We start from the raw sequence: 19866 nt of genomic DNA on the forward strand, positions 1-19866 counted from the left end.
CACAGTGTACACCCTCCTATGTCATGTATGTGTATCTTACTATCTTGACTACAGAGCAAGATTTTGTTGGTCTCTTGTGCTTGTCAGATGGAGGTCATTGACATGATTTGTATGATGTGTTATCCAACCACCAGAGGTGTCTGTAGTTCTTCCAGCCAGCCACACTTGAAGGCCTTCACAGACATGGGGGCGAGGTATCGTTTCTCATTATAACTGAGCACATTCTCAGTGTGTCTCTCCTGGAACAGTTCTATAATGAATGGAAAAAGAGAGAGCCTGAGAGAGAAGTTCTCCTTTCTCATCTATGCACTGCTGGACAATGACTGCATGAAATATTTCATCATGTTGGTTTTCGAAAGTTAGAGAAATGGTTGGTCTCACCTCCTCATTTAATGTTGGAAAGGTGACTGGATAGGGAGGGGGTCTCCAAAGCTATTTGATCTTCAGACAAGCAGTTGTAACAGTGTTGGCACCGCAGCAGATACTTGGAACATACTTGTACCAAAGGTCAGTTCCGTTAAGGATAGTTTGGCTCTGTTCAGACTTGGTATTAACATATTACCATCCTGAGAGATCTGGTCACAGATGGACAGTGTTATGTTTGTCTGCTCACACCTGATTTTAAAATGTGTTCTGAATTTGTCTCCTGTGATGGAACTCACTTCCTCGTCTATATGCAAATAATCACCTACATTATTCGTGTCCACGAAGATCAAATTATGTTTTACCCAGTCTGACCGACCGTCGTATTAAGTGCAAACGACACAATCAGTTGCGTTGTTTACACCATGTGTGTAATTTGTGAGAGATGCAAAATTTGCATCTATGACTTTATATTTAATCGCTTTGAAAATGTGGGTTGGGTTTGTTGTGAAAACAGCATAAAGGGCAGACTAGGTTGAAACAGACAGAATTGTCCAATTTGTCATCTGACTACGTTTGAACTGTTCCACACAGCCATTATCAGGAAAAGGAAAGTGCTTGTTTGTATGATGTCTTATCTTTCCAAAAGTCTGCTGTTATACAAATTGTCCAGATGTGCACACTTTCAGAAAATCTTTTCTCGCAGGCATTCTAAGTGCTGTACTGGTTTATAAACAGTAGTAGGTAGTAGTTTAATATTGAAAGAAAAAAGTCTGACACAGGTCAAGCAAGGTTAGTCTTAATGAAGGCATTTTCCTTGCTGTGATTTAAATCGGCTCATCAGCCCACTATTAGCTGCATTTTTTACTTTTTTTACACAAATGACTTCATTTTAAGCTTTATTGTTGCACCAAAGCTATTTTCATTAATCAGAGCCATTTGTTTTTACCGAAAATAGTACAGGAGTAAGTACACACAATACTGATTTATTGAATTTCACCAGCCTCTAAAAGGACCATAATAGCAAACAAAGGAACACTTTAACAGAAAAACATAGCGCTGCAGAAGTGTCCACATAAATCTGTTACAGAAATTTGAATCAAAGCATGAAATGAGTTCTCTCTCCAGACTGCAGCAACCTGCGGGTGTTAACATTCAGTGCCCAGGCATTGAAGTGGTGAAATAAGAAAGAGCCATCGTCACGAAAAAAATAAACTTGAACACAGCAGTTGAGGTGGCTGCTTGCCATCCCCTGTGGCTGACACGTCAATAGCAATGTATTGCAATAAATGCCGTTATTGCGACATTTAGAAGTCAGACTTCCCCTGTTTCCAACACCTTTGTGAAGGGAGGGATTGTTGGAAACAGACCCCCCCCTCTTTACTTATTGGATAATTTTTTGAGAGTTTCGAGACCCTGTTCTACCTCATGACAAGCATTAGTTGAGGCATATAGACTTTATGGGTTATGTACAAAAACGAATGCCCTTCTTTTCCCATCACACTGGGAATATTTATACAGTTTATTTAAATGGTATAAAACTATATCCCAACACTACATTTGCCGTCATATAGCTCAGCTCTGCAATGACTTTTTTATGTCACTAACTTTCTGGCTCCTATAGGAACACTTTAGAGAAAGCCTCTTTATTTGCTCTTGCAAACATTCTGCTCCCGGTATTTCTACTCTGGCACAAAGGATGTGAGGCCTGCGCTTAAAGCTCCAGCCACATCTGACAGCAACGACTTCTTATCACCAGAGATGGCTACAACATAAAAGAATAAAGACCTCCAGGGTTACCATTTTATAGGAGGGTTGACAGGCATAGTTGTTATTTAGCTGTTCTCTGTGCTAGTTCATGTAATAAATCACTGGCTGCTACACAAGCCAAAGCTTGTGCATTCCATTATAAAAGATATGCTCAGATGATATTGACTTATTTTTTGAGGCATGCAGAATGTAATAGTTTGGTGCTTGCAGTGTCTCGAGGGATTATCAAATGCAATGAGCTGTGGAACATTTGAAAAAGTAAGTGTTTGGTTAAAGAGGCCTTGCAGGAGCACGATGAAGCCACAGTATAAGCAGGGCTTTCCTGTTGGAGGCCTCATTCATTGCAGAACTCTCCCTAACAGGTCCCAAGCTTCAGCTGTCAAAATGTGCAACGTCAGGAAATATTGCAGATAAAATTACACAGCAGGCATTCATGCTGAGAATGACTCCATAACTGTGGAGATTGTATAACAGGATTTTTGCAAATATGTCTTTTTTTCTCCTCCTCTCTCCCGAGTGAGTCGTGTGCAGTCATAGCAGCACTGAGGAGACTTTAAATCAAAATCCATGGACACTCACAAAGTGTGGTAATTGACTATTTGCACATTCATTTCTTTAGCTGATTTTCTATTGTTAAAGGGATTTTTTACATTTCCCAAAAGCAGTTGAGTTCCTGTTGTAAACCTGCCGGTTTGCTCGGTCTGTGGTGATGCTGGTTACAGTTTTTTGTTTTTTTTATGTGAAGCTGTAATAGTGACCTGCAGTAATAAAGCTACAGCAATAAAGACCTGCTGCTGGAATCAGTCCACAGTTGCCTGAAGCTGCACCACCACTGCTGCACAAAGGGCTGTTCACCTGTCAAAGTACGGTGAAGCTTGACTCGCTATACGCAGAGCCCAGAACTGAATCAGCTGTTATTGTATTTGTCATAAATGCCCCCATTGTTGTGAACATGCTGTTGTCGTGATCAACAACATCTATAAAAAGATTAGACAGACAAACCTGTCAACCGCTTTGTTCACAAGACAACATATATGTTGATCACAATATACCTACATTGAACCATGAAGCAGGCATTATACTTCCGAGCTGCTTGGTTGGTTGAATAATTTTTTGTTAACAGATTGCAACTGCTGGTAGGATATCTGAATCAGTTTGTAAACCTCAGGTCACGATACAGTTGTAATGTTGGACAAGGGGACATTGTGTCCATCCGTTTTTCTAGTGTCGGAGAACAGATCCCATAACCACTCCAGGTTGTGATGGACCAGCTCTGCTGAGATGAGAAAGCATGAGGTTATGATTGTTATACTGATCTCTGTCTTATGATTCCCTTTTTTTTGTTACCTCTGCTAAAGAGGTTATGTTTTTGACTGCGTTTGTTGGTCTGTCTGTAGTTTGCAGGATTTCACTTCAAATTAAAACGAAACTTGGATGATGGGTGAGGTGTCAATCGAGGAATTTAATTTTCACTGCAACATTGGGAGACGCTGAGAATAGATAATGGATCCTGATGGAAAAAGTCTGGCATATTTAGGGGACTGATTTTTGAGTGTTTGCATGTTGGTGCAGATCCAAATACAAATCCAGATCTAGTAGATTTAAATGTGGTTTCATAAGCTGACTCTTGGGCCTTGGTGGAGATGTGCGCTTTACTGGGTGACTTCCTGGTTCCAGAAGAAGTTGTATTGGTAACCATAATACATCAATCTTTTTTATTCTTTTGTTGCTGTTAATTGTACAAGAAAATTTGGTTTTCCACCTCTACAAATTTATACAAGGACGGTTCCATCCTCATACCTGTGGTTCCCAGGGAAACAGATGATAATTAAGATGGTATAGTACCTTGATCTCAAAATGAGAAACCGTGAAAATCTAAAGCTAATTATTCTGTAATATGGAGTGATTTTGTTCCTATGATGTTCATGCTATAACTGTGTTCAGATTGCCTTGATACTTAAACTCCTCCTGCAGACACATTCAGTGCATTTTATTTCCTCAGTGTAAATAGCATTTCAGCACATTTGCAGTAAGAGTTTAGTGTTTTGTCAGTAAGCATCACATTGCTCTCGCAAAACCGTTCACTGCCACGTTGATGCAGAAACAATACATCATGTCATTCCTTCTCCCTCGCTCTCGCCACAGCAAATACGTTTTTATGAGCCAGCTAACAAACAGCTGAGTGAACAGACTGCAGGATCAATAAGAGTAGTCAATAATTTCCGTTTTTTCCTTCTTTCTTATTATTGGATCCTCAAGCATTTTTAGTTATAGCAGGAAAGTGTGAAAATAAGACACAAAGGGAATAGGGGGGGGGGGGGGGTCTTTCTCAGCATAGAATATGTTCTTGTGTCCATGCAAACTTGGCAATTTGGATTCTGGAGTCCAGACTTATACCAAGGGCCTTTTAGTACCTACTCTGAGCTCTTGATCACACCTTGTGATTTTCATCAGTAGATAGAGTATGCCAAGTTCCTCTTCAGCAAACCGACGTGGACGGCCTGTCCCTGAAGGGCTCAGAAACCTGTAAAGTTGTACATCGGAGAAATCTCCATCGCTCCGTTTCCTCCCCTCATTTGTGAACTAGACTCCAGCATTCAAGCTTAAACATGAAATGCATCAGAATAGCTGGAGGATGACAGCAGCATTTAAAGCTAAAACACCTGGCTACAGGATCCTTGCAGGAAAATCACACAGGAAAATTAAACAGTTAAAGAATGTAATTTCTATTCATCAAACCTTTTTCTTATGTGCTCAGTGTGGACAACAGCCAACATCTTCCTGATAGCATGATGGCTGAGACAGCACGGTGATCAGCAGCTAAATTAATTAACTCTGATATATCAGATACGAATCCATTATCCGACATGGCCTTTTGACGTCAATATCAATTTACGCTCACGTGGGGTAGAAAATGGCAGATGCTCAGCCACGCATCCCTGTGTTGATCGTGTGTGACAGGACTTATTCCCGTGTTCAGTCACAGTGCCGAGGAGCTCATTAGAAAATCAATGAGGTATTCTGTGTGCACACTCGCAGATTGATTTTACAGTCAGGATTTATACAACTGTCTTTTGTTTTGTGTGCGTGTTTGTTTGAGAGAGTGACTTTAACATAGATCTTCATCTTGTTTCAGAATCCAGAAGGAGCTAGCAGAGATAACCTTGGACCCACCACCAAATTGCAGGTAAGAGCCTGTTGATTGTGGGTTTTAAAAAGACTATTTGCTCTGACACCCGAGGCACTTTTGTGTGTGTGTGAGAGCTGTGTATGTGTGTATGTGTGTGAGCTGTGTGGATGGATTGTGCCGGCTGAGTGAGTCACATGAATGGCGCAGGTAGATCACTGTGCTGTGTTTGCACCGCTGTGTGCTCAGGCTGAAGCATGATGAATGGCCCCTGTAGTAGTCTGAGACATGAAAACAGGGTGAGAAAATAAAATAAATAAATACGTGTGCGATGGACCTGATTGGCAGTGTTTACCGTTGTGATCGCTGTAGCAACAGTGTCGTGTTAGCTCACACTCCCTGAGGATGGGCAAGGCCCTCTATTGTGGCTTGACTGGTTTGCAGGCCTTATTTTGCTGCAGAGTCGGAGCGTGGTGAAAGACAGGGGTGCCTCCTGCCAATCACGATTCGAGTTATGGCATTCATTGTGTGGGGCTTTCTGTTGGGTTTCTCCTTAAACCGAAGGCTTTTGGGAGCAGTGTTGGGAGTGGGAGGAGGAGTAGGAGGAGGAGGGGAGGTGTCGCAGGCAGCGAGCAGTAAGTTACCAAAGTTCAGACATTTCCTACAGGGCTGAGAAAGCAGGGAGACTCAGTGATGCATGAAAGCTCTCAGGCAGAGCAGCTGGGTTTTTAGTCACTCCAAACAGAGTTACCCAATCCAGGGATTTACTGATCCAGCATTTTCTCTTCCAACAGCAACTCTGATGCGTCTAATCAGTGCTTTACAGCTCAAATAAAAAATCTGCCAAACTTATTGGAATCCATCTTTTTGTCCACCATCGTTTTGGGGTTTTGCTAATTTTAATGATATTGTTGTAGACTGGGGAAGCACAGTGGTGATTTCCATGTCTCTGATGTTTTTTATGTGGAGTTTGCATTTTATCTATGTCTGTGTGGGCTTTCTGTGGGTAGGTGTGAATGTGAGTGTGAATGGTTGTTTCTCTCTGAGTGTTGGTCCTGTTATACGCTAGTGACCTGTCCAGGGTGTACCCCGTCTCTTGGCCAATGTTAGCTAGGATTGGCTCAAGCTTCCCCTGTGACCCTCAAAGGATAAGCAGTACAGATAATGGATGAATGGATGTCCAAGACTGCTGAGACAGATTATTTTGTTATAGTAACTCGGTTATATTTATACCATATCCAGACCCGAGAGCAGATGCCTCTCCGATACATGCCCCATGCACAGGCTGTCTATTCTTGTGATAGACACATCTTACAAACACAAAGCACTGAGCGGCTCTGATGAATGGTGATGCATGCAGATGCTCATTGTCCTCTGGGTGTCCACAAAGAATAGCTCAGGCAGAAGGTATGGTATTTAATCAGTGTCTGAATATCACGCGTACATAAACACAATGCTCATGCACGTAATACGATCCTACAGAACAGTATCACATGCACGAGTGAGAGAGCATTCTGCTCTGTGTGCACAAATGACGTCTCTTGAGCTCGGGACTGTGATGAGGGTGAGCTTGACCCTCCCTACGCGCTTGCATGCTCAACATGCATTCAGGCCCTTTTGAAGCTTTGGTAGGGACAGGGACTGATGTCTGCCGTTATGATTGGTCTCTTCCTGGCCTGGAGAGAAGCCAGAATCCACGCAACAGAGTCACAACTGAAAGAAAACCATTACAATACAGATATATCAGGATATAAAAGAGGAGCCACATGCGTAGAATACACAGAAACAAATCTCAACTTGTAAAGACGAGATAAGAGAGCTTTTGTTGATAAGGGCTGACGCCAGTGTCGATATGCCTCTGCACAACAATATGTGGTTTCCACCGTTGCATTTATACATCATGTTCAGTCTCTTGCATGCTCTAGGTGGCACCCCTGTTAACACTCTGAATATTGTGCTCTAGTTGTGAATGTATCAGAGCAGGACAATCTCTTGCTCTTCTTCATATTTTAAAGGACAATGTGGTGTGGACATTTTACGGAGTTCATGTCCGAAAAAGAGCATAGGTGACAACTCTGGATGATTTTCACTATAGTCACCATGTATTCTGGGATATTGTTAATCTAAATAACATTATGTATACCTGGAATGGTTTTCCATTATGACTGGTAACAACTGGACTGCAAATACATTATTTGAGAAATCCAGATTGTTGCTGCAGTCTCTGCCGGAACTGTAGTGTGTTATACATCACACCTGTGATTCCATAAAGCTGGCACTCAGTCTGAAAGAACGCACTGGGGCAGAGTTATTAGGATGGCTTTGCTTGTTCCAGTGTAATCAAGCAAAGGCAGCATATAGAGTGGTCTTCCTAACAGCAATGTAGACCCTATATATCATTTCTGTATGGTGTTTTAATGCGATATCCACTGTTCTAAGTTTCTCTTCTAACATTATGATTTGGAAAATCACACTGCGTATCAATCTGACACCAGGCATGTTGGCTAATAAATCAGTATTATGAGCTGCATTGCTGTGGATCTGAACATTCCGTTAATGATGTTTCTGACGGAACTGTAGTTAATGTGGAGTGCCTCTCTCGGTTGTCTTAATCCAGTTCCTCAAAGGTCATCATTAAGATAATGGTACTTTTTACCTCTCCTTTATAGACTTTAACTAAGCATTTAATGAGGTCTGACATTACTTTCTTCGTACTGTGTTTCAAAAGACCGTAACAACGGAAAATGTGGAACATTTCTATTTGAGAAAACCAGTATAATCACCTCCGGCTCCTTTGTACAGGCCTACCATTGCCTTTACTTTGAAAGTTGCACTAATTGCAAAGCACATAAAGGAGGTGATGATTAACACATTAAAACGACCTATCTGCTGCAGATGTGTAGAGCAGGGGAACTACATTTAATTTGGATGTGGACCGTCATGTTAGGGCCAAGGTCAGTCAGGGGACGAATCCAGCACATCCAGCAGATACAGCTGTGAATTCAAACTATTCACAGTTTTTCACAAACCTGAGATGGACTCATGCATTTAATAAATAAATGCACTAACAGTTAATGGACACAAGCCTGAACAACCCCTAAAGGATCTTCATGAACATTTTTTTCTTCTTCATCTGTTGTAATTCTTCACAATGCTCAACACTTGCTGGTTTAGTATGTTAACTCATCAAATGGAATCAGCATTTTGACAGGCCTTAAAAAAGCCATTTTACCTTTGAAAAGTTTCCATCAAAACCTTTCACAATAAAACCATTAATCTACCAAAACAGTTTGAAGTGTAATTAAACAGCCACTATTTTTATGAAGGGACTATCTGTCACAGTCAGAGAGATCTCTCCAGCACCTGCCGGCTGTTTGTCGGCCCTCAAACTATCAAACCCAGCGCTAAACCTGCTGAACCAAGCCGTTATGTTTCTTGACAAGAGGACCAAACAGCAGAGGGAGGAAAAATAAATTTCACGGGCAGACAAATGTATTGTGCAGACACAATAAATTTTTTGTGTTTTCCTTGAAGAATGTCTGCAGTGAAAAGGAGTCCTCGTGACGAATGGATTGAGCTTGGCTGCAGTCGGGAATCCTCAGTCATAAGTGAAAAATAATGCTCAAGTCGTTTGAGCGTTTTTCAGGGGGAGTCAGACACATAAGCCACCGGAGGCGTTGTGCTGCTTGAAATGTAGATTCCAGCATTCGTATGCCCCTTAGGGTTTTGCCCCACTGTTTAACAGCTCCCAATTCCCCCAGAAGGCTGTCACATCCCCGGTGTTTGATTAAGTCTACGCGTTTCACCACAACAATTCTGTTTCAGCCTGTTCTTTTGTGTGAAAACCGAAAGCACAATTGCACATTGTGGGTCTTAAAAAACCCCTCTGTCGAGATGAATTCCCTCCAACAGTACTGTACCTCCTCACACACAGTGGCTGTTTGAACAAAAGGCTCCACATCTCCCCTTCCCTTTCTTCACCTACTAATTGATCTGACGGTGTTAAATAGGCTGCGTTAGCAGAAAGACATCAGATGTGAGAGGTTATGAATGGACGCTCATTACCCCACAGGCTTCTTTTTTTTTCTCCCGCCAGAATAAAGCACAGTTCATCATCACAGCAGCTCCAGCAAACATCCACTTTGGCTCATTTTGTACATTCCCTTCCTCAGTAGCTCAGTAGCGTGAATGGTACTGTAATCCCTCTCGGGAGTGAGAGAATAGAAATCACTTTTAACTTTTACCGAGACATGCCTTGTTTTCCTTTGGCTTCACTTTAAACAGATTTAGTGGAATTTTTTGGAACCATATGAGGGAATATTTTTCATCATTCTTTTTAATCATCTTTGTCACACTGCCAGAGAGTAATTAATTGAATGTGACAAGCACTCTGGCAGGGTATGGAAATAGCCCCCACACCAGACATATCATATTAGCCCATTGCTTGGTGGCCTTCCTGTGTGTGTGTGTGTGTGTGTGTGTGTGTGTGTGTGTGTGTGTGTGTGTGTGTGTGTGTGTGTGTGTGTGTGTGTGTGTGTGTGTGTGTGTGTGTGTGTGTGTGTGTGTGTGTGTGTGTGTGTGTGTGTGTGTGTGTGTGTGTGTGTGTGTGTGTGTGTGTGTGCGCGCGTACGTGTGTGCATAGGTGTGTACGTGTGTGCCTTTTCCATAATTACCATATCCTTTCATGATAGTCCTGGCAGCATTTTGATAAGAATACCCCATATCGCTCTCGCTCCCTCTCCCTCTCTCCCCAACACTATCATTCATGCTCGCTTGCTCTCCCTCTCTCTCCTTAATCCCAGTAAAACTGTCAATTTTCCAGGGGAATAACTTCCCAGTGAAGAGCTGTATCATCTAAACACTGAAATTAACAAGGCAGAAGTGTCAGTGCAGAATGGGTTGGAATGAGGTAAAAGTATATTGATCCGTGACTATCAGTCTGTAGATAGGATTGACTCAAACAAAACTTTCACTGTCATCTGAATTTCATTGCATAGAGGAGGCAGATGCTGATGCCAGCGTGATTCTACATTTTCATCCATCATGTGGCAACAAACAAGTGATTAGCAATGAGCTGGAGCTTTGCACTGGAGTAAACTAATATGTACTTAATTTCATGCTATTATCCAAGGTTGAAAAAAAAACCTAAGAAATACGCTCAGCAGTATTATCATGGGATCACACAGGATCAAATCTATTCAGCTGACTCTGCTCTTATACTAAATAACTGAAGCAAGTCAATGAATGATGGATGAAAGGTCTCCCTTCCACCCTCTGCACAAATGTGAAACCAAAGTATCCAGGATATGGGTGCTGTCATCCCGCGCTGGAGATGTCATTCAGAGCAGTAGTCACCACAGTAGTGATGCTGATGCATGCACTTGACCTAATTACAAATCAGTCTCAGTGGGGGACGGCTCACCTTTTTTTCTATCAAATGAATTGGTCATTCAGCTCAATTTGTTTTTTAAAAGCACAATACAATTGAACATTATATAATATGGCTGCAGCTAATGATTATTTTCAATACAGATTAGTCATCCAATTATTTTCAGTCATTTGGTTAGAAAAACGTTTTCTTAAGTCTGGTCTTGTCTTGCAAACAGTTCAGCTTTTCACATTGCTTTAATGTATTAAATCCTGAAAAATAAACACATCGTTTTGAAATTAAACATTAATGTTATGTGAATATATAAGGTATTTCACACTTCAAGCAGCATTTAATTTATGACAGTTGTCATGGCTGTCATCTGTTAAAAGCAATAACCAACTGATGAAAATGCTCATGCATCTAATGTGAAATGATGCAAGAGAAAAGAGAATCTAAGTTGGATTTCAATCCGCTGCAGCCATTACATAAACAACAGTCACTTAAATACTAGTAATCACACTTAAGTGAGCCATGAAATCGAGGAAAGACATTTTCATTATGTTGTCAGTCGTAACCTTTCTCTGGTGTTGAGGAGGATGACTATCAAAAGCATATACTATGCAAACTGCTATGTGGAAACATTTTAAAATCAGTAATTGTCACCTTTTATAGGTGGAGTTTGATATCAAGATTTTATTTTAAGAGTCACATATGCACATGGGAATGTACTGCATGCTGTGTCGGTATGTCAGGGAAAAGGTTTTTCATCTGCTGTGGAGGCACACTGTGTTCTGACCAGTGACTCATCTCATATGTCTCTCTCAGAACTGTGTGTTTGGTGTGAACCATCAGTCTCTGAGCAGCTGTTACAGCTGTGAGGACAGTAATACATCAAAGTCAGAAGCAGGAGTCCTGTATCGGCACCATCAAAGGGCTTTGAGTGTCATAACACTGCCACAAGACGACATCTAAAGATGTCAGTTAAATGTGCAGTATGAATTACATTTCTCGCACTTTGCCCACAGTAGTCTCTCAGTGATTGACAGGGGTGGAAATTAGTGGAGGATGTTATTGCCTAAAGAGCTGCTGTCTGTCAGCTCTTTTCCAGCTGTAATAAACTAATAGAGGTGGAGCTTTTACTACACAGATGACAAATCCAAAAGCCAACAACACTAGCAATAGTGTCCCACTTTAAAAAGTGCTATAATGTTCTTGGGCATAAAAGACAATTGGAGGTTGATGGCTTTTATTAACTTGAATTGTCAGCATATAAAATGTCCATTGGAGTGTTTACCCAGGTCATGGATTTAAGATGTTTAGTAACATTGTTAGCTTGTTCTCATCTTCCCTGAATACATTGCACTTAGCTTAGAATTCAACACTATCCATTTTTTCCTAATAGGACAGAATAAGTTGGTTCTCTCTGCTCAAAACAAAGTCAACACACACCATGTTGAAGATACAGTAAATAAGACGCTTCTTGCAGCACTTGAATTATGTGGAAGATATGGAAGAAGACAGCTGTACAAATAGCAAATGCTGTCATGTCTCACTTGCCATGCTTATTTGTGAACTGAACATTTTAAGTGCACAGACCCAAGATTTCAATTTAATTATCGAATTAATGATCAAATTTAAAAGTTCTGTGTTGCAATCTTCGAATATATTACCTTAACTTAACAAAATGAATTAGGCTTAATAGCCAAACCTCAAATCTGAATGAAGTTTGATCATTACAACAGCACAGAGTCAAAAGAAAAAACAATTCAACCACAGGCTGCTCTATCAAACACCATTCAAGCAGCTTTTAAAGTGTGGATCTCGCAGATTAAGTGGCATTGTTAGCCTCTAGCACATTGGAATGACTTTTGACTGAAGCTGATAAAATAAGCTGGATGTAACATTGTTGTGATTGAGGTTTAATCACTCTTCCCTGAGAAGCAGGACTTATCCTTGCAAACACAATCCATTCAGTAAACAGTTAAATACAATCCGGGGTGGGGGGCTTATTTAATAAAAACAAAATTACAGTAAAAGTCAATACTTTTTGAAAGAGTTCATATATATCGGACTGATTTAATTAATTAGGAATATTAGGATATTAATTAGGAATTTGCCATGTGCAGTATATAGAAAATTGATGAGGTTATTCATTGCGTTGCATTAAGATGCTTTGAATGATTGACAGGTGAATGGTAATTGAATTGTGAGGCAGATTCCCACCTGTAGTCTTACTGAGCCTTAAGTTTTTTACCCCATTAGCTTCCAACATTTAAAGACTTAATTAGTAAACCCGAAGTCTTTGATTTTGAGCCACACAGAAGTGTGTCGACACTTTTAAAAGAGAATGCATCTTTACACCTAAATCACAAGCCAACATTTTTCAAGAGCTGCTTGGTCACATACTTGACAGAGGCTTCTTTTCTTTTGTCCCGTCCCTTGTGTATGTGAGAAAAATGGTCTGGCTGTAGTTCAGGTCTGCAGTTCAACTCTGCAGCACCATCCCAGCATTCTATTTTAGCAGTTGCTCTGTCTTGTCAGATAAAAAGGAGGACGGCTGGTTTGTTATTAGGAAACATCCTGCAGTGAAGCAGCCGTCTGGTGGGCACACCTGCTGTTCCGCCAGCAATTCACCGCTCACACTGAAAGTCGCCTCCTTTGTTCACACGAGCAGCGAGAGAAAGGAAATGATGTGCGATCACAACAACAAATAGAATATGTTTGAAACGTTGAAATCCAACCGACGTGCAGTCAGTGCGATGCAAAATGAGCTGGGGCACTGTTTGCCTTACCGTGCAGAGCCTGTGGTTCCCCCGTGATGAGGTTGGTTCATAATAATGACAACAGCAGGCTGCTACATTATAACAATGCATTGTGACATGATGAAATGAGATGTCTCTGTTTCTCTGCTTCCAGGACACTGATCTTTATCACACTCAGAATAGCAGAAACATTTCTGTCTTGCAGCCAGGCTGTCAGAGTTGCCGTCCTCATTTGAGCTCAAGGTTACACCCTCTGTGTTACCTTCTAGGACACCTGCCCGTCACCCTCCACTGTGTAATATAGAGTTACTGTTGTAGTGTTTACTATTTCCTTTGAAATGGCGCACTTCACTCGATAGTCCTACTGTCAAAGAAAAACATATTTCACTGACGACCAAATCAGATTTTCCTCAATAAAATGTCTGTGACAGACAACTAATTCATGTCATTTCTTATAAACTGAAGGGTTTCTACAAATTAAATCATGAGGTCTAAAGTATGTGGGCAAGTTAAGAACTATGCATACATTAGTGTTTTTACTTATGTCTCACTATCCGGTTGATTTAACTCATGTAATGGGAGTAAGGTACTGGTTTTGCCTAGTCTGAATATTTCTAGATTTTTTTATCTGAGAAAACACAACTACCCAGTTAATATTGATAAAAAGTAAACATAACTTAAGACTAATTATTTATTTACTCACTCTCCCCTGTTTTTTCTGAATATATTTTTCCTAGTTTGGTTTCAAGGAATTTGACTGCCCCGCAGCCCCCCCCCCCCCACACACACACACACACATACACACACACATACACACACACATACACACACACACACACACACACACACACGCACGCACGCACGCACGCACGCACGCACACACACACACACACACACACCTACCCTTCTCTGGCTTTTGGATAAACTGGAACACCGGCTGCGAGCCAGGTCTCTTCACCGAACATCAGTGTTGGGTCTGACTAATGCTCCTGTGGCTTAATGGGAGCAAATCCCTCCGGCCAGCTTCCAACATCTGGTGGAAAGACTGAAACTGAACGGAGGAGGAATAGGAGGAGCAGCAGAATAGTTTTTACATGACATGTTACTAATCACAAATAGGTCAGGTGCAGACAATACTCATGGCCCCTACAGTGTAGAGCAGACTCTCTCATTTTTCCTGTTCAGTTGTGCAGCCGGAGAGATATGTGAATTCATCTTTTTTCAAAAAAGCTACAAAACAATAGTGTATTATCAGTTAATCACTTGCCAAACTTTATTTTACTGAGTAGATTGGGGTTCAGTATCATTATAATATGTCAGGTCTGTTCATTTAGTCCATATAGTTTGAAATCTTATTCAAATCAGGTGCTATAGATGTTTCGCAATCTATCAGTTAGTTGTCAAGGTAGTTATTTTGTTGTTCATACATTTTCTCTTCTATCCAACACACATCATCCGGATCAGCCCTATCACATCGTCCCAAATGTATCACAGTCTGTCACAGTGTCCCAATTCAGGGGCCACCTCCTTTTGTGAGCCGTGTAGACTGCAAAGGCCAACTGAAATGAGAAGGTCTGGTACAGAGGATTTCCATGAGCTGCATCGCCAGCTTGTCCCGCCCTTATTGCTGTTGCCTGGCAACAGAGCAGCAGTTAGACACGACAAGAAAGTTTTAATGCCCCTTGGTTTCTAACACGGGAGCTGTTCAGTTGAGTTGAAGCCTGATATTCAAAGCATTGGCTTGTTGTTTGTCGGTGCCCTGACCCCTTTGAAAAACAGTTAGTGACCAAAGCACAATGAATCTCGGGATAGATTTAGCCGAGAAGGATCCACACATTGGAGCCTGGCAAGGAACCGTCAAAATGGGACAGCCTGGTCGCACCCCTCTGATGCATCAGTCTTTAAATACAGGACTGTCTCAGAAAATTAGAATATTGTGATAAAGTTCTTTATTTTCTGTAATGCAATTAAAAAAACAAAAATGTCATGCATTCTGGATTCATTACAAATCAACTGAAATATTGCAAGTCTTTTATTCTTTTAATATTGCTGATTACGGCTTACAGCTTAAGAAAACTCAAAAAATTAGAATATTTCCTCAGACCAAGTTAAAAAAAGATTTATAACAGCAAAACAAAATCAAACATTTGAAAATGTCCATTAATGCACTCAGTACTTGGTTGGGAATCCTTTTGCACGGATTACTGCATCAATGCGGCGTGGCATGGAGGCAATCAGCCTGTGGCATTGCTTAGGGTTTATGGATGCCCAGGATGCTTCAACAGCGGCATTTAGCTCATTTGCATTGTTGGGTCTGGTGTCTTTCAGCTTCTTCTTCATAATACCCCGCAAATTCTCCATGGGGTTCAGGTCAGGGGAATTGGCAGGCCAATCGAGGACAGTAATGCCATGGTCAGTACACCAGTTACTGGTGGTTTTGGCACTGTGGCAGGTGCCAGATCATGCTGGAAAATGAAATCCTCATCTCCATAGAGCTTTTCAGCAGACGGAAGCATGTAGTGCTCTAAAATCTCTTGGTACACAGCTGCATTTACTCTGGACTTGATGAAACACAGTGGACCAACACCAGCAGCTGACATGGCTCCCCAAACCATCACTGACTGTGGGAACTTCACACTGGATTTCAAGCAACTTGGATTTTGCGCCTTGACTTCCAAATGAAATACAACACTTGCTTTCGTCTGAAAAGAGGACTTTGGACCACTCTGCAACTGTCCAGTGCTTCTTTTCCATAGCCCAAGTCAGACGCTTCTCCCGTTGTCTTGAGTTCAGAAGTGGCTTGACCATGGGAATACGGCTATTGTAGCCCATTTCCCGGACACGTCTGTGAACAGTGGCTTTTGATACCTGGACTCCAGCTTCAGTCCACTGTCTTTGAAGCTCCCCCAAATTCTGGAAGCGACCCTTCTTCACAATGCTGTTAAGGCTGCGGTCATCTCTCTTGGTTGTGCAACGTTTCCTGCCAAATTTCTCCCTTCCAACAGACTTTTTGTGGATGTGCTTTGAAACTGCACTCTGTGAACAGCTTGCTCTTTGAGAAATTTCTTTTTGTGTCTTACCCTCCTGATGGAGGGTGTCAATGATGGTCCTCTGGACAGCAGTCAGATCAGCAGTCTCACCCATACTTGTGATTTAGTTTACTGAACCAAGCTGAGTGTTTTTCAAGGCTCAGGAAACCCTTGCAGGTGTTTCGAGTTAATTAGACGATTCAAGTGATTAGTTGAATACCCTACTAGTATACTTTTTCATGATATTCTAATATTTAGAGATAGGATATTTGAGTTTTCTTAAGCTGTAAGCCATATTCGCAATATTAAAAGAATAAAAGGCTTGCAATATTTCAGTTGATTTGTAATGAATCCAGAATGCATGACATTTTTGTTTTTTTAATTGCATTACAGAAAATAAAGAACTTTATCACAATATTCTAATTTTCTGAGACAGTCCTGTAGATCCTCTGACGGATGCAGTCATTTAAACAAGACACCTTGTGTATTGTCTCACTTATTATGTCTCTTTTCACTTAATAATGACAATGTTAATGGCATCTGGTGCTTACAATGTATCCTGCTGAATTAAGTTCTAAATAATGTATGCAGCATTTAACGGCACATCAATTAATGTTTTCCAACTTGTTGCTGGAACCTGGAAACAAGATTAGCAGCAGAACATTTGAAATGCTGCTGCAATAGATGTCACCCATAAAAAGAACAGGTGTAGCCTCCTATTTCTTTTTACAACTTATTTTGCTCCATCTGCCGGCTACATTGCCGGAAAAGACTCAAGGAGATGGATAATTTCTCATGATAGGAGTTGCCGTTTTTCTTACTGAGGAACAGAAGCCCACAGTCAACCGTTCATGGCTGTATAGAGGTGTTACTGACTGACTGTTATTTCTCTCTCCTCACAAATACGGTGTGAGGCTGCAGATACGAGCCTCCACACACCACTGCAACAGTTAAGTGGTTCAGTGTCAATGTTAAATTAATTCCAGCTGATGTAATTTGCTATTAATTTGTCATTTTAACTGGCAAATGGGATGATCCTGGTAAAATATACAAATGCATATTGGAAAATTATCTCAATTTGTTTCATATCACATACTTTGCCTGTAAGAAAAATAGAAAGCAGATAAAAAAGTAATTGTAATTGCTTTCCCAAACCAATTATCAAGTTTCAAACGCATCTCTAAATCTGAGTAACGGACATGCAGTGTTGTGTGGGCACCAAATCTGGACCTAATAAGTCACAGAGGTTTCACTATGAGTAATCACAGGTGCTGTGTGTGTCAGGTAGTCATGTATCACAGAGGCGACGGTTTGGGGTCTAAAAAACGTGACGTTAAAGAAAATCATTATCAGTAGTTGGGACGATGTAACTGGGACAGCAAGTGAAATGAAGTGGAGTCCACGAACACGCTGATTCTCGTGACCTGTATCTTGGCCACATAATGGTTTAGTAGTACTGAGCATGTCATTTTACTGAAGATTTCTGGATATATGGAATGCAGCTGTCCCTGTCTGAACGTGAGGGAGCCTTAACTGCAGCTCTCTGATTCATTCCAGTGACTCCAGCAGGGGTTGTGTGGTTGTAGGTCTAATGGAACATTTACTACAGGAAGTGGCTGCTTAGGGCCAATTTGTTCTCCTGTAAAAGATCTGAGCACGGTGCTGAACTGACAGATCAGTGCAGAATTGTGCACAGTGGGGTCTGCAACACAGGGACAAATCATGTTCCTTCATACTCACAGTTTAGGGAGTCTGTCTTTTTAAATCCCAAACACAATTTCATTTGTATTTATAAATAATATAAATATACATTTTTTTCTCTATTTTTTTATTCTTGTCATGCTGGGAACTCAGAAAGATCTGTGCTGATGTTTTTGTGGCCTGCTGATGTTATGCTTCAACTTGTATCTTAAAGTTCAAATCAAGTGTTGTCAATTATCAGTTTCAATAAAGAAATTACATTTTCTGGTCAGGTGAAGTTAAAACCTGCTCTATAATTATTCTATCAAACTGAACTGTTTTTAATCTATAATCTGTCACAGGGAATATACCAATTTTTTTTAACTAGTACACTATTGTTATATTATAATCCCTAAGCTATTTTTTAAGATTTTTGTTTTGTTGGTCTGTCTGTCTGATATTAAGCATGATTATGCAAAACTATGTATTATAGATGTATTACCATGAAAAGCGGTGGAATGATGTGTTATGGGTCGGGGAAGAACCCATTAAAATAGGGGGAGCTGGATCTAATTACATAGGCAGATCCAGGAAAAACGTTCTCTGCAGCATTTCCCACAGAATTGACCGATAACAACTCTATGAATGCTAGCTCTGTGCAAGCATGCAGCTAATAGCTCTGTACACAGCTATACAATGCAGTAACAGAGCAAAGCACCAGGTTTGAGATTGTTTATGTTAATATGAAGAGTGTAAACATTTCTTTGGTACATGGTGAAACTGTGGCAGGACAAATCAGAATATGCCATCTGGATAATTAATGGGAAACACTGCTTGGTCGAGGTGAGGCCTTGGCACTCTCAGAGTACCCTTCAAGTTCAATGAGCATCAATGCTGAACAGGAATATGGACATACAGTGTGTCTTTCTCTGTTTGCTGTATCAACATGTGGAAGTCCTTACCTTACAGCACTCAAACTACATCAGCGTGACCATTGCAATCTCAATTTTTAACAGAGGGAAGAGTCATAGAGTCAGGAACAATCCGCTGCTTGTATTTTGCCTCTTTTAAAGGCCGGCCCTCAGATGAATGTTCAATGTGATAGATCAATCACCCACTGAGCCCAACCGCTGTCATCTAGTTACTTGATAGTTAAAACAGTCTCCTCATTTATTAAACATGGATCCTTTGATGAGGGTTTTAACACCATTGCTTGTGTTCTCTGCCTTTATCAGATCCCCATAAAATCATTTACGATGATATTCGGTGCTGAAATAAAAATGATCTGTTTTATTATTATTAGATCAACAAAAAAATCAACCTGCAGCTATTTTGACAATAACTTAACAATGTGATTACATTTTTTAGTCTAGCTTTTAAATTGTGATGATTTGCCAAGATCCCTTATCGCAATATTATCTGTAAGACATCAGAATTTCTTTGCAGATTTTTAAAAAACCATAGAAGACAAAAACCTGTTTGATGCATCCACTTTATTTATTCAAAGACTAGGCCGAAACTCATTTGTTCAAACACTGGTGGGATGCACTGAAAGTGTTGCATCACGGCACAGTAGATAAAAAAATCTGTTACAGCTGACTAAGCCTGTCTCCGCAGTGCTTTGTGCGTGTGTGTGTGTGTGTGTGTGTGTGTGTGTGAACAAGGTCATCAGTTTGTATATCAGCGATGCACATCATGTCTCTGTGTTGGATGAATGATTAGCCTTTCATTAAATATGCTATCCTGGTCTGTAGCTGAAGGACT

General features: G+C 40.8%; 1 protein-coding gene across 1 annotated transcript in view; it reads left to right on the top strand.

Moving 5' to 3' along the window:
* LOC133972633 (ubiquitin-conjugating enzyme E2 E2-like) overlaps positions 1-19866 on the top strand; it is a 57899-nt gene that overhangs the window by 3425 nt on the left and 34608 nt on the right. Inside the window, exon 3 of the mRNA XM_062410185.1 lies at positions 5270-5320. Within this exon, the coding sequence (XP_062266169.1) occupies positions 5270-5320 (51 nt within the window). The remainder of the gene's footprint in view (positions 1-5269; positions 5321-19866) is intronic.

The sequence above is a fragment of the Platichthys flesus genome, chromosome 17, assembly GCF_949316205.1.
Source record: "Platichthys flesus chromosome 17, fPlaFle2.1, whole genome shotgun sequence".
NCBI lineage: Eukaryota > Metazoa > Chordata > Actinopteri > Pleuronectiformes > Pleuronectidae > Platichthys > Platichthys flesus.